Here is a 16,557-nt window from a genome sequence, read left to right as displayed (position 1 = left end):
ACACACACACACACACACACACACACACACACACACACACACACACACACACACACACACACACACACACACACACACACACACACACACACACACACACACACACACACACACACACACACACCACGCAGGACTGCAGCCAATCTGCTAATGAAGCTGAACATTTACTTTCATCAGGAACTCTCTGAGGAGATATGTGCACTTGTTAGTCTGTGTGTGTGTCTGTGTGTGTGTGTGTGTGTGTGTGTGTGTGTGTGTGTGTGTGTGTGTGAAAAATAAAGTATGTGCTGCATGGTGGCCGTAGTTGATTAATTGCCATCAATGTGTGTGAAAATATATATATATGTGTGTGTGTGTGTGTGTGTGTGTGTGTGTGTGTGTGTGTGTGTGTGTGTGTGTGTGTGTGTGTGTGTGTGTGTGTGAGAAAGGTATGTATAGGTAATGTATTTGTGTGTAGAATGTGTGTGCTTAGAGGCATGTGCGTAGTATGTGATTGTAGTGTGTTTCTGTGTGTTGTCAGATACATGTTTGTGTGTGTGTGTGTGTGTGTGTGTGTGTGTGTGTGTGTGTGTGTGTGTGTGTGTGTGTGTGTGTGTGTGTGTGTGTGTGGCAGAGGAGTGATTCATGTCCACTGCTGGGCTGTAAACCATTCTGTGCACAATGCGGGCAGACAGCACATTCGTCAATATGAAAGATGTTGACATTACTGATCAAGGGCCAGACACGGGTAATAATGATATCGCTGTGCTGAGAGGGGCGGGATGGGGGAGGAGCGGGGGAGTGAGAGGGAGGCGGGGGGCGGAGAGGGGGTCCCAGAAGGCCGCGGGGCCTGTCAGCCCATCCCACACACACATAGGCGTTTTTTCTCCTTTTCCTTTAAAGGGGCCACGCAAATTTGCATTATTTTGCGTGTATTGCATTTTCAGCCTGTTTCTTATTCTTATTTCAATAAGGCAACAAATCAATGGTGATTCGGGTCCTCCACCAGAGCCCTGCTCCGACTCTGACATTTCATCTCCTGCTTTCACCCCCTGTCACTCTCAGGCTTCACGCCAAGACGGAGCAGGCCGTGGGGAGGGAAACAGAGGAAGAGAATCGGAGAAGAAGCATGATGAAGGACTAGACGATAGGGGATAAGAGGAAAGAGAGAGGGGAAGGGGAGAGAGGGAAGGGCTGACGGATGACGCTGGAGCCCGGTATCGGGAGCGGCTGATTAGGAGTGACGGCCGAGTGTAAAGTTCCTGCCGCAGCCGTCCACGTCCCCACTGAGGGAGGATGTGGAATGTCAGGTCCGTTTGATTATGAATATGCCAATGCTGCATGCCATGAATCAAAGAGCGGGAGAAGAGAAGGAGGGCGCTGAGGGATTGAAGAGGGAGGGGAAATGCTTTCATATTTCTTAATAACGCGCACTGTGTATTTCATGGGGCTCTTTTCACGTGAACTGTTTGTCCGTCTTGCTAAACGAGAGCCCATAACTCCTGGGAACATTAGGAGCCCCTAAAGATGTCGGCAGTATCGAACCCGTCCGATAAGACACTCTTTAGAGCAGAACAAATACTCCATGTGCTGTGGAGTCTGATCACAGCCTCCACCCACCCACTGCACTCGATTAAGAGTTTAATCTCACACCTTTGGTCAAGCTCGGCCTCTGCGTGCTTTGAATTAAAGTCATTGATATAAAAAATAAAAGGTATTGGTGTTTGTCTGGCTGATTGTAGCAGAATAATATTTTCATTGGTTTCTATAGGCGCTTTGTATCGGAATGATGTTATGGTAAATGCATAAGTTAACGCTTAAAAAAAGAAAATAAGTAAATGAATAATAAACGATTGAGTTGTGTACTTAATATCAAATGAATTGTTATTAAAGTATTGTTATTTTCCAGCTTAAACTGATTGTTTCCTGGCCTATAACTAAATAATATTTCTTATCTCTTATGTTTAAGTGCTAAGCAGATTCAAATTATTTGTTTGCAGACTAGCAGTACATTATTTACACATTTAAGTCAATGAATAAGATGTATTCAAGAATAACAATAAAACCCTCGTCCACTGTGCGGTTTTTATGGATGGTGAGCCAGCTTCATTAGGCCACTGTTTGACAATATGTGTGTGTGAAATGTTCGTTTTAAAAGGACATAAACGGCTCCACATTTTTCTCTAAAACGATTTTTCAAAGGTTTTATAACGCCCCTACTTCTTTGTATAACAGACCTACACACACACACACACACAAACACCCAAAACCCCCTTGTCTGTCCCCCCCGGGCAGTTTGTGTGTGTGTGTGTGTGTGTGTGTGTGTGTGTGTGTGTGTGTGTGTGTGTGTGTGTGTGTCGTCTGTGAACTTGCTTGTTGCTATAGCGTCGCTGGGGGACCAGCAGTTGATTGGCTATCTTCAGATGTCAGTGATGCTGTGAGGGCCTTAATTAGCGAGATGCATTCTCAATTGTTGATCTTTATCGGGAACCAGATGTTTTGCAGGGAGGAACTAACCCCCCGGTCCCCCCGCCAGTGTCCCAAAGAGACTGTTACCCTCGCGCTGATGTAAAGCAGCCCCCCTACACACCACCCTCCACCCCCCCACCCCATACCCATTTGCAAGAGCACTGCTTCATTCGCCAAATAAGCAAACATATATTCAGAGCTGATGGGTGTAGCTCGTCTGGAAATCCCCACTTTAAAGCCTTTCATGTGAATCTGAGAGGGGGATATGTCCATATGTAAACAAATCAAATACTCAAAGCGATAAAATTATATATTCCGATGTACAATATAAACATTCACATTTCTGGTTTTATGGCCAGACACAAGTCCAGTCAGTGGGCTGAAGCCATGCGAATGCCGGTCGATTGTAAATTGTAAAGCAGCCCATGCGTTAATTAAAGGGGAGGGGGTCTGTTTGGTATAAAAGCACAGACACACGGCAGTACTGTAGGTTAAAGAGGAACTTACCCAAGTTCTCTGATCTGGCAAACGAAACTGAGGGGCGGAACAGAAGGAGAAAGAGAAGGCAGTCAGAACCAGGAAGTGGCGCATGAATCAACAGCTTTTTGATTGGACACATATGGGTACAGAGGGAATGATGGGTCCCGATGTGATTCACTCTGAATGAGCTGTCTATCTGCAGAGTTATGGCGCTGGAATCATAGGAGGCTCTAATAGTTCCCAACACTTCCTGGTGTTCAATAGGCTCATTATAGCAGGCTACAAATGCCATGCCAGTATGTAATCTAAGCCAGTATTGCTTAGCAGTAAAATATCCTGCCAGGAAATAAAAAGGCTGAATCACAATTTTTTTTTGTTGATATATGGTTCAAGCGTGAGTCAGGTGACTGAAAACAAACCCCCTAAAAAGTATACAGAAGGGCCCCTTCTTGCCTGCCTGGTCTGGGTTAGACCTACTCTGGTGTTTCTGGGAATGATTTGTGTGTCCAGACATCATAAAGTCATAAAGATGGCCTAAGCACTCTGTTAGTGTTTCTACTGATAGGACACCTCATTAAGGCGTGCGGGACGGCCATGTGGCTGCTGCAGGCTGGGCCCTCGCAGCAGTCTGGACAGGGGACATAAATCAGACAAATGAAACAGCCTGTAAAAACCAGACCAGAAACGTCCAGAAAAGAGAAAAAAAAAATCGTACGACTGAGAAAGTGGTGTTTTCACTTTCCGACGGACCGTTCTCACCCGCGGGGGGAAGATTGAACAAATGGACGTCAATGCAACACGTCATAGAAACAATGCACACACACACACATATATATATATAAGGAGCCTAACCCTGGAAACACTGGCACCGGGAGCCCAGGGGCAGAAATCCCTGCTTTAAAGAGCATATCATTTTTTATATTGTAATTAGAGACATGTTATGGGAAGATGTGTCAAGAGTGTGCCCTTTCCCTCTGCCACATCTGTTTCAGATAGCCGACAATGGGCTCTAACAGGCAGCAGTGTGGATAAGGCTGGAGCCGCATGCTAATCCTCAGTAATCCAGTTTGGTCAGCCTTGGACAATCATTCTGAATTATAGAAAGAGTTGTAATGTTATCCTAACTGTTTTAACGCCATGCTGCTGTCCCATCTGTAGATAGGGGGAGCCCAGCGTTGAACTTGTAGCAGTGATGTAGCCGGGGTTACATGGACAGACTCATCACATTTCAGCTTTTTAAACAGGCATGACTGCCCAGGAAAATAATTAGGGCAGTTTTTCGTCAATTTCTAGGGTCATTAAAGACTTCTTATATCTTTAAAATCAATTGAAGAATAACAGAATGGCAATGTAGGTTGAAACATACCGCTAGATTGGTAAGAATGTGTAATTTAAAACAAACAAGGTGTGTGCCATCTTGTTATATTTGCTCTAAATGCCCTGAGATCCCGTTGATTCCCCGGTCAGAAACATACCTGTGGATGGAACAGGAAGCCGGGTGCTGGTCGCATGTACTTGTCTTTCAGAGTCTCAAACGGATCGCTCATCCTCCTCTTCTCAACCCTGCTAATAATAGAATTCTCTTAATGCATGTACAACACCAAACACCAGTACACTTGAATTCAGCAATACTTTTTAATCAGTAAGCGATTACATGACATGCAATTGTGGTGATTATGGGTTGGTACGCTACTGGGAATAACAATACCTGTAGATGGGGTCCATGAAGAAGGGGGTGGGCCTGGCGTGCTGCAAAGAGGTGTCAGCTTTCGGGATCTCCACCACGGCCTTCTCCTCCTCACACCCCATGTTCCCCCTCGTCTCCTCCTCTCTGCCTCCACGACCCCGGCCCCCCAGGCTCAGGTCGAGAGGCTGGTCCTGCCCACTGGAGCGGGAGACCCCGGGTTTGGAGGGGGCAAACGTGGCAGGTTTCTCCATTTTCCGCTTGGTGGTGAGGTCAAACGCTGTGGGAGCCTTGCCCTGGGCCTTGTTGTCCTCAGCTGGAGGCTGAGGCTCGACCTTCAGGCCTACAGGTCTGAGGTCCCTGTCTGGAAAAGGGTAAACTGGGGGAGAGAAAGCTGGGAAGAAGGGCAGCGGGAACATGGAGGGGTAGGGCAGAGCGCCCACCTTCTTTTCCTGCAGGCCGGCCAGCCCCGCGGAGCCAAAGTACTTCTCGGCAATGGAAGCGATGGCCTTAATAGAGTCATTCACAGCGCCTGTTACAGCCGTGTGCTCGTCCAGCGAGGGTGGGATGAGGGAGGGGCCCGGTAAGTCTTTGGCAGCACTGCTGCCTGTCAGGCTGGGGCTCTGAGGGCCTCCTTCACTGGCCTTCCTCTTGGGGCCTTTTCCATTCTCTCGAGCAGCCCCCCTCTCCCTCTCACTGTCCATGTCGCTCTCCAGCTCGGAGCCCGATGTGCTCTCCAGGTCGCTCCCGCTGGGCGTGCTGACGTCGTCCAGGTCGCTGCTCTCCGACTGGTCGCTCTGCTTGTTCCGCTGCTTCGTGGAGGACGAGGAGCTTTGGCCATGGCGCTCCGATCCTGCCATGTGACCGCCGCCATCTTTACGCAGAGCCTTGAGGAGCTCTCGGGACTCCTGAAGGCCAGGACTCGGAGCCAGAAGAGGGCTCTTGTTCAGCTCGGGCCCCGGGAGCGGTGCGTGGAGAGGATGTCTGAGAGGAGAGCTGGCGGGAATGAGCTGTGGCCGGTGGTAGAGTCCAGAGGGGAAGAGGCCGGGGAAGCTGAAGGGAAACGCTGGTGCGGCGGGGAAGGTGAGCCCGCTGTGGTGGCGGCTCGCCCCAAAGTAATCAGCCAGCCCCACGACGCCGTGGCCCATCGCCAGAGCGGATTTGTCCAGACCTGGGGCGCCAGAGAGCGGCATACCTTGGGCAAACAAGCCCCCCGCTGTGAAATGGTTCTTCCCTTCACAGAAGCGCCGGTGCTTGTTGAGGGAGGACGTGGTGCTGAACATCTGCCCACAGTCCTTACACTTGATCTGTGTGCGGCAGTCAGCGTGCATGCGTTTGTGGCGGCACAGGTTAGAGAACTGGGTGTAGGACTTGTGGCAGACCTCGCCTGCAGGGACACAGAGACAGAAACACAGCGCATCAGTACACACCAACCCCCCCCCTACACACACATTACATTACATCACAAGATAATGACATCTCTAGTTAGCAAGCTTCAGGAAGGCTATGGCAGAGGAAGTAGAGTATGAATGATCTGCTCCTGTTCCCATCAGCCCTCTGACAACAGTCTTCCAGACAAAATAAGAAGGAGAGGCGTGTCCAGATCCTGGCATTGTGAGGAGAATCTGTTTGCTTGACGGTGTGAGTCAGTGGCTGCCACTCATCACCTGCACATCAAACCAAATTCCCAGGCATCTCTAGGCCCATTGTCCTCCCAGGGACGCTCCCAGGGAGTCCATAAACAATCACACTCAAGACACACACACACACACACACACACACACACACACACACACACACACACACACACACACACACACACACACACACACACACACACACACACACACACACACACACACACACACACAAGAAATATTCACAGACATACAGATACACATTCTCAGCCGCGCGCAATACAATGGCTCTATTTTAAGTTTGTGAAGGAAGCGGAGTTGAATGAATCCTATCCTGCAGTCCGGTTCCCAGGGACAGGTCTCACGTCCTCTGCTGCCCCTCTTCCCTCTCCCCCCTCCGGGCCCCTGTCACCCCCTCAGCCCCCTCACCTTGTCCCCACTGTCCCTGTCGTCCTGCGCTGAGTGACATTCCCACAGTCTAACCCCTGTGTGCCTGTCCGTCTGACCCTGGATGACATACAGTGGCTACACCCGGCCCTAAGACAAATCCTCACCGTCCGTCATTATCTACGCCATTATTAGTCTGTCAACATTATCTACTACATTGGATGATTTGTAAGAATTAACAAAGGGGGATAGTGGGTATTTATTTTTTCCCATGACAATTTTTCTTGTTGCTCCTGCCTTGTTTTAAAGAGAACATATGCTCATTTTCAGGTTCATATTTGTAATTAGTGCCTCTCCTGTGACATGTCTCCATGCTTTAATGTTGAAAAAGGTATTTATTTGACTGTGCTGCAGCACCTCTTTTCACCCTCTGTCTGAAACCAGAGCTCAGTCTGCTCTGATTGGTTAGCTGGCTGGCTCTGTTGTGATTGGTCAACTGCTTATAGATATCCAGCCCCTTAGCCTATCACGTATAATGTGTTGGAGCGCTAGCCAATAGAAGTGCAAGTGTTGCTTAGTGATGTCACTATGTTCTTGAAGTAAACTAAGGAGTCCAACTGAGGCGTGTCACTCAGGGGGGGAGTGTGTGGGAGAGAAACTCCCAAAATGTGGGATATTTGCCTTTGCACCCCATTTACATGCACACAAACCTATAACACACCACAGGAAAGGCAAAACGCATAATAGGGCATTTTTTAATGTTTTAAGTAAAGCACTTTGTCTCTTTGTCCAAATATGCTAAATTAACAGACTCGTCTTCTCTTCCTGTTCTAATAGAAGTCATTTTCTAAAACTTCGTACAAAGTGTTTCCTTGTACGATGTGAGGGTCTAAGGACAGAGGGTGTCATATTGTCAGACTGATATTCTGTACACACTGTGAAGTCCACTGAGACAAATGTAACATGTGTGATATTGGGCTATATAAATAAACATCGATTGATTGACATTGAAGTCAATAATCCAGTTTGGGAAAGATGTTCCTCTTTCTCGACCCGTGCTTAAACTCTAGGATATGTTGCAGCTGATGTTTAAAAAAAAGACTTTGATCCTGCAACAATACCAGAGAGCAGTTAGGAGCAGCTCTGGGTGATTGATTTTGCTCACTTTATCATGAGATCTTCAAAACGAGGAGAAGGAAGTGGTTAGGCTCGCACTGCGATTAAACTTCTGCATACTTTGGAGGCCTTCCAGACACAAGGTGCACAATTTAAGTAGATGGGGAGGAAGAGCTGGGGAAAAAAGTATTGTGGAAACAGATTTGAATAAACACCCCAGAGGAACGCCAGAAAGGACTGCTGCTCGGGCCAAGAGAGAATTTGATCTTGTATAAAAAAAAGCGTATTTTAATGAACAGATCCACAAAACTCAATTGAAATGAGTTGTATTTGTGGCTTGGCTTCGGCGGATACAATCAGGGTAGAAAGGTAGTTGAAAACATTTTTGAAACATCTGGGAAAACAAAATGATTCCTTTGATATCGCACATGCTGTTCCCGGTCTTGGAAGCTTGCACAACACAGATGAAGACATCGGGAAGATTAATCTAAATACTTTTCAAATTGATTCAAATCTGAAAAATGTGTTTGGCCAAAAACTACCAAAACTTAGGTAAGTAATACATTTTGTGTAAAAAAAGGGAATGTGTGTACTTGGTGTGTGTGTATCTTATATCCCTCTCATTGTGTGTGTTTCTACAGCCACACAAACTACAAGAAAAACCCATGCATCATAAATCATGTAGCTGTGACATTTACAGACCAAAAACACACACGCGTGACACACTGCGTGTTAGATCTGCTTCTCCACGCGTGTGTATTGGTCAGCTTTTATTAAACCAAAACTAAATATTATAAACACATTCCTGCGAGGAGGGCGGTGGTAAGTGACGGCTAGAGTGTCGAAATTAATAACCGCGCAGGCCTGAGTGCTTCCCTTTCTTAGAGAAGCCCTGAGACACACACAAACACACACACAAACACACACACACACACACACACACATCCTTGACACATCGCGTGCATACAGACAGTGCAACACTGTGCAAAACATGTCCTTCAAGGGAACTCGCACAAACAAACAGTCCGGACACACACATGGTCTCTCCCCGGCAGACGTCATGTTTGAGGCTGTCTCACTTTTCCTTTTTTTCTTTTACACAGCCATTAGTTGTTTTTAACCTGCATATTTTCTGCTGATTACAGCAAATGGACTCCCATTCGGAGGGAAGAGGGCTGTACATGTGGTTGCTATTTGTGAGGAATGGTGCATGTGGCGGAGGGAGAGAGGAGAGGAAAGAGGAGTCAGAGGTCTGCAGCGGAGATGCAGTCACTCCGGCCTGCGTGTTTATAATACGTGTGTTAATATGTGAGTGTGTATGGGTTTCTGCGAGCTGGTGTGAGAGGTGAGTGAAAGAGAGACGGGGCAAAGGGTGAAGGTCATAACGCTTTAGGGGAAGGAGATCAGATCCGAGCTGTGAGGTGGTGAGAATGTGAAAGGTCAAAATGTGTTGGCAGGAATTAGCATTTAGCGAGGGGCTGGGAAAACGTGTGTGTGTGTGTGTGTGTGAGTGTGAGTGTGTGAGTGTGAGTGTGAGTGTGAGTGTGAGTGTGAGTGTGAGTGTGTGTGTGTGTGTGTGTGTGTGTGTGTGTGTGTGTGTGTGTGTGTGTGTGTGTGTGTGTGTGTGTGTGTGAAAGAGAAAGCAATGTTAGCAGGTTGTCACTGTGAGAGGAACCGTTAGACCAATGGGAGTGGGTCTCATTACATGCTAGTTTAATGCTGTTATCACAATGTATAAGAGGGCTGATTTAACTGCTACTATATAATCCCATGTGTACTGCTTGTAACACATCACATCATTGACTCTTGAGAAGAAGCTGAGGAAGGATACAAATGTATTTTTGCAGCAACATCACATTTTTTCTACAACACAATCATATTATGTTTATAACGTACTGAGGAGACTTACATAGGTAGGGTCTTAGTGACTTACACATGAAGGGCTTGACACTGCTGTGGATGTGCTTATGCTGCTTGAGGCCTGAAGATGTTGCAAAAGTCTTTCCGCAGTCGGGGCAGGCGTGGGCCCGCGCCCCCACATGCTGAGAGCGGATGTGCCTCTGCAGGTTACTGGGGTCTGTGAACACCTGCTGGGGGAGGAACCACACACACACAGGGGGGGATTTACTATCTGGGGAGCAAACACCTCCAAGAAGAAACAGACACAAGGACAAAGTCAATATCACCTCCAAAAGTCATCACTCTACCTTTGAGCAGTTTTCACATTCGTAGTGCTTGCCATTGTCGTGCGACATCTGATGCCGGATCAGGTTTGACTTCCAGTTAAAGGCCTTGGGACACTGGTCACACTTGTATTCCCTGTCGTCAGAGTGGGACATGGCGTGGGCCTCCATGCTGCAGGAAACCAAACAACCACGAGGATTCAGACATTTGGCTTTCTGACTACGTGTGAATTGATGAAAAAAATGAAAATCTGAAGAATACATAACAAAATAAACGATGCTTTTGTCAGCCGTTCATTCACCTCTGGACATCGGGGAACACCTGGTCACACTCCTTACACTCGTGTAGGCCGTGGGACATGTGCAGGGATCGCAGGTCTTCAGGTTCTTGGTCCTGCAGGTCACTGTCCCCTTCTGGAAGCGCCAGGGAAAAAAAAGTTAAGCATGATGACAGTTAAAAGGACAAAGCCAAATCTAACATCCCAATGTTTTAGCCCACACAAATAGAATGGTGTTTCTTATGTCTCAGTGTGTTGGTAGGCCCTTCAGATACACACATGTAGACAGTTTGCTGTCTTTAAGAGAAACATATTATTACTTAGATCATATGGGGAAACATATTCATTTGCTCTGCTCCATTGTCATTATTATATGATCTCATGTTCAGTCTGTTCATGAGGAGCTCTTACATCATCGGTGTCATAATAACCCAGTTCTGCTACACATCCCTCTTGTGACTCTTCTTATAATGACATGACAATGGACGATCTATTTTTAAATAAAAGACAAACCTGGGTTAAGGAAGGAGGAGGGGGGCGTCCCACACGGCATCTTCTGGTGGTCCAGCAGCTGGCTGCGGGACTCAAAGAGCTGCTCACAGTCCTCACAGCGGTACTGCCTCTCCTCTGCAGCCAGGGGGGGGAGGGGGGGGAAACATTAGTATATTGAGCGTTTATGTGAAGGGTAAGTGTTGTTCAGGTTTAAGCAAAGGACAGAAGTGTGTGTTTTGGTGCTGACCGTGAATATCAGGAGCCATGATGTCACATGAAAACTCTTCAGCCTTCATGAAAACTAGCAGCTCTTCACCGGGGAAAATCTCACGGGTGGCTTTGTAGAAGATCTGCAACACAAACACAGGGAGATTCAAATCAAACTTTTATATCACACGTTAATGAAAACATATTCAACAAAACAGAACTTTTTTGCTGTCCTTTGCCGTTTTTTGGTGGTAAGACATTGCAGCCGTTTTAGTTTTGACCAACATTTCATACAATATTTGCTGAAGCTACCAATTTTCAAACCAGCAGAGGCTACTCTTAGTACTGACCTCAAATCTGCCACACAATGCTTGTCATATTTGTACCGCCACCACAAACAGCGGGGAGATATACATGGAAACACATCTTCATTAGGTTGTAACTAACCATCATAACTAACCATTTGGCTAATTAGCAAAAGTACAAAAAAATACACGTCTCATACAACAATGGATTCTCTACTAAGCAGCAGTAGCCAAGAAGATTTGAGTGACATTAATTAAGAACTAATTCTACTTTATTCCAACTAAATACACTTCTTTTAAAGTCCATATAAAGGGTCAGGGTGCAGATATTATTGCATTCATTGCAGCTATTTGTTTGGGTGGGGGGGGGTCAGTGGTTTTAAAGAATCAGCTGAGAGATCCTGGGACTGCGGTGCTTCCCATGGACACACAATGGCCTTTCTCCGTGAAACAATCAGGCATGGCGTTATTTTTGGCATGCGTCGAAGGTTTAACATATTACCTTCCTCCGCCGCGTCAACGTGACAATGATGATGGGGGAATTTATTAGAAAATGCCATAGGAAGGGGGGGGCTTCTGGGAAGGCATGGGTCACAGGTACACCGCTTAGCGACTGAAGTCCTGCGAAGCATTTCTAAGAGAACACAGTGGCTCCGCGGAGACTTGATGAATATCTCCGTCACAATAAAGATCATAATGGATTCTGTCGAGTGTGCTATAAATGTTTGTGTCATTGTTCTAACTTCTGGCACATGATATATTCGTAAAGATGACAGTACATATTTCTCAGCGGCTCCGCTGTGGCGTACTGAAGCACAGGATGTTCAGTCAGTAGGGTGAAGGGAGATGAAATACTAATAAAGACAGCAGGGTCAGAGCTGTGGCATGTCAACAACTGAGGAGTTAACCAACTCAGCTTTGTGGTAAAGCATGAAAGTATGATTTAAATAAAAAAATCTTAGGAGCCATGAAAGCCAGAGGGAGGCACGACAAGTCTGACTCCCATTACAGCTCTAAACCAGAGTAATTACACATCAACCACCAACTGTAATGCAACAAATATTCTTGTTTCTATTTTGCGTTTTTCAATATTTTGAACGGCATGTTCCTAGAGGGCTTCAGGATTGTGAAAGTCATTGCGATATTTTCACTGCCAATGAATAATAATAATACATTTGATTTATTAAGCGCCTTTACAGATGCCCAAAGACACTTTATAGAGATACAAAATAGAAATAGAATAAAGGTTTAATACAAATGGAGCTAATAAAACATTTAAAGGAGGAGGATATCTTTAAGGATATTGGACGGATTGGTCATCTCGCATCATTGTTCTCATTATCATTGAAAATGTATACAAGTGATTTAAAAGTGAAATTTGTTTTAACATTTCTGTACAAAACAAATGTTATTTAGACCCTCCAGAAACACGCGATTCTGCGATCGCAGAATTTACTGCATAATCAGCAAAATGGCGGAGATTTTTAAAAGGCCGCATATTTATCAAAAGGCTGCATAATCCCCGCATTTTTCCACACAAAGTTGAGAAAAAAAAGTTAACTCGTCTTGACGTGACGTCATCAGCTCGCGCATCACATAATGTAAACAACACTGTATAGTGTGAACGTGTGGAGCTCACACGATAGAGAAAACACCAAGACGGAAAAATCTAATCCATCTCATTTACCGACGAACATTTCTACTAAAGACCGGGCCAAAAGTGGGGGGAAACTATTCTGCACCCCGTGCAACTATGTGTTGGAGCATAAGAGAAAATCGACGGTGACGACCCACTTTGATTCATTCAAACATTCGAAAATACTTTCTGCTGCTGCGGACAAGAAAGCCAAACAACTCACGTTCACCGAGGCTTCAACCTCCAAAACCCTTTCGAGGGCTACAAGAAACGAAGTGAGTAGCCTACAAGATTGAAGCTGGTCAGATAACGAACGAGTAAATGAAAACAGAATGAGGCGGAGAAAAGTGTGTGTGTGTGGGGGGGGGGTGAGTGTGTGTGTGTGTGTGTGTGAGATTAAAATAGCCCAATTGCTTTTACAATAAATAAACATTGAATTTGTTTAATTGAATAGTAAAGGGGTTTAACGTTAGTGGAAGGTTGTGTGTGAGAGAGAATAAATAAGACAGCCCAATATTTAAAAAAATTGTTATTCTTTTTTCCCGGATATTTAGCATATTTCGCAACTTCCCACAATTTCACCGCATAAAATCACATAAAAACCCTGCATGTTTAATCGCATAATCAAGGATTTTTGCCCCCGTTTTTCTGGAGGGTATAGTTATTAAGTCTGTAGACAATATTTTATAGGCTGGTATTCCTCTGCAGCTCTAAAATACTTTATCTAAAATTGTATTTAGACCTATATTTAGCCTTTATAAGCATCTATGTTGCATGAGGCGTGTGTGTTGGGATCAGGGGGTCAAAGGTTCAAACCCCACTGCAGTCCAAATGGCTCCTGTGGGGATTGTCCACAGTACTGAGTATTAGCTTTGGATAAGTAACATGTAATGTAATGTTTTTTCTTATTGTATTGTTATTTTTCACTAAATGTGTTTTGTGGGTAAACACGGAAATGTCTATTAAATTGCACAGGCCCTGTTAAATAAACTCAAAACAAGAAAAAGTAACAAATACTGTGATTTGCTCCGTATGAATATTGCACCAGTCCATATTGCCATTTGATTACATTGCATTGAATTGTGCAGCCCAATGCTCCGTTTAGAAAAGGTTTCTTCAGTTTGAATGTTTGGTGCCCCCACAAGAAAAAAGAGAACTGAACTGCGAGGGTCCCGACAGAGAGCTTTAATCCCTGACATACCCTCCTCTCACCCCTGTCCACACCATAAACACACACATGCTCCGACGAGGATGGAACCCCATACATGTAACACACACACTCCTTCCTGTGCCCGTCACCTCTGCAGGGCCACGCTAAATATTGTGATTCAGAAACAATCAAGCAGCAGTTCAAAACAGACAGGCGAGTCTGCGGGGATCCGCTGCGAGAGACTGATACCGAGAGCGAGGAGGGAGGGAGGGAGGGAGGGAGGGAGGGAGGGAAGGAGGGAGGCTCTTTGGAAAGCTACCAGGGCGCGGATCGAGGCCTCGGAACATAAAAATTAATGGACACTGTCAAAACCACTTAACCATAAATGCAGAAGTACAAGTTCCTGGTGAAAAGCAACGGCCAGGAGTCTATCATTTAAGTATGTTTTAACAAATAAGATAACAGTGAGTCTTTCAAATCAGTAACACTGAGCTTCCATCTTTTGGGGATCAATAAAAAGCTCTTGTGTGTCAGTACTTGCTGGACAAGAGGGTGTGTTTTGAGGGCGATTGTGAGGGGAATTCCCCCAACAGCTCCACCCCTTCCCCGAGGGTTGGCCACAGATAAACAGTGTAAAAACACACACAAATAAATAAGAAAGCAGCAGAACAGAGGGCGCAGTGTTTGATTCCCACAGGGTCAGACCTAACATGTCTAACACACCAACAAACACACCAAACATGACTGCCAGGTGTTAAGCAGGGGCTTAAAACAACCGGTTTTTCTGAAGATAAGATAGCCAGGGTGTCTAAGTTCACACTGAGAAAGCAAAACAAACCTCAACCAAGAACATTTCTTATTAAAAACTGAAACAGCACATGGTTCCAGAACATTCCCAAACCATTTCCCTATTCAATAATACACCTTTAATCTGTAAATGTATCATAACTGCCATGGAAAACTACTCTCCTCACTGACTGATTAGCCATTATTTCTATCTGTCTGTATGAACTCATATCTCTCCGGCTCTGTTTGTCAAAGGTTACGAACACGAGAGGATCAAAGGCTATAACCGGACCACATCGTTACCTTGACACCATTAGTCATTAGCAGAGTAAACACGGTCACATTTCCCCCCGGTCGCACCCTGTTGGCTGACTCCTGGCTCACCCACAGCTCACTTCACAGGTATGCCATTCACTGCTGTCCTGCCTCAACCAGCTCTCGGTCAGCTCTCAATACCTCAAGCTATGTTAACGTCTACGGGAAAAGGAAGATGCATCATCGAAAACTATTTGTTTTAATATAGAAATTCCAATCTTTACAAGGTGTCTATGGACCTGTCTTCATCAGGGTCACGACTTTGTGACTAATGGCAAAACATGCTAAGATACCATTATGTCCAACTTGATCCAGCAAATTGGACGAACACGTAAGAAAGCCAATATGTTCAGAGTATACAAACAAGTAGAATATCGTCTGTACGCGGGAACTTTGTCAAGATCTTAGTGTTGGTTTCCAGTTTTATTTGTATATGTATTTTGTCCTTGTGTCCAAATATTTTCACCTGCTGCCCCGTGTGTTTTCCCTCCCCAGCCTGTCTTACCTATTGTTCTCTGTCAGTCAGTTAATTGTCAATCTTTCTGGATATCCTGGATTTTCCTTATGTGCCTTTTTTATGTACGTTTCATTTAATAAACATTTCTTTTTCTTTTAAACTTGTACACCTGCCTGATCTTCTTACCCCCGGTGAAAGACTTCCTTGCAGCACAATCATATCTTATTCAGATTTTTTCACATATCATTGCCTTTGTGCTTTTGGTCAAATTTCAATTACTTAAGCACCCCTTCTTTTAAGGAAGCAAGCACTTCCTTGGGTGACTGTGGCTGCGAGGGAGTGCGGTCGTCTTTCAACCAGAAGGCTGTGGGTTCGATCCCAGCCCATGCAGTCAACATGTCGATATATCCTTGGGCAAGATGCTTAACACGGAGTTGCTCCCGATGGCATGAAACCGTGTGTGAATGTTAGTTCCTAGAGTAAGGCACACTGCTCTGTGTGAATGGGTGAATGACATGTAGTATGTAAAGCACTTTGATGGGTCTTAAAGACTGGATAAAGTGCTATATAAGTACAGTCCATTTACCTTGTACCTCACAAAGGACATTATCAAAAATGTCGGAAACTCTGCATTTCCAAATGTTCTATATTTTTGTTCTAATGTCTTATTAAAGGTGGGGTAGGTAATTTTGGAGAAACCAGCTCGAGTGCACTAGAATTTGAAAAAATCTGCTACTTCCTTACAGAGCCCCTCCTCCAACTAACACGAACGCGCACATGACCAATGAGGGCACGAGATACGTTTGTGCACAGATGGAAGGCTGACAGGCAGGTAGGCCATCCAGTTATTTTAGCCGGGCCGGCTCAGATGATTGGTCGTGCTTTTTACAGCGCCACGGCTTCCACAGATGACATTTATTTTAAGTATTTGTTGTCAAAGCACTTCAGATATTCATTGTTATCGGGATGTTAAGAGCATTCCATGGAATATAACAA

The 16,557-nt window shown here is 45.3% G+C and overlaps 1 protein-coding gene across 1 annotated transcript in view; it reads right to left on the bottom strand.

Moving 5' to 3' along the window:
• Nucleotides 1-16,557, bottom strand: part of mecom (MDS1 and EVI1 complex locus) — a 165,879-nt gene that overhangs the window by 6,452 nt on the left and 142,870 nt on the right. The window contains 8 exon segments of the mRNA XM_079673882.1: nt 2,922-2,982; nt 4,404-4,491; nt 4,637-5,999; nt 9,662-9,842; nt 9,960-10,107; nt 10,238-10,349; nt 10,727-10,840; nt 10,953-11,055. Coding sequence (XP_079530008.1) covers nt 2,922-2,982; nt 4,404-4,491; nt 4,637-5,999; nt 9,662-9,842; nt 9,960-10,107; nt 10,238-10,349; nt 10,727-10,840; nt 10,953-11,055 — 2,170 coding nt within the window.

Source organism: Notothenia rossii, assembly GCF_949606895.1.
Source record: "Notothenia rossii genome assembly, chromosome: 4".
Lineage (NCBI taxonomy): Eukaryota > Metazoa > Chordata > Actinopteri > Perciformes > Nototheniidae > Notothenia > Notothenia rossii.
Note: the sequence above shows the minus strand (reverse complement) of the source record. Positions and strands in the feature narration are given on the sequence as shown.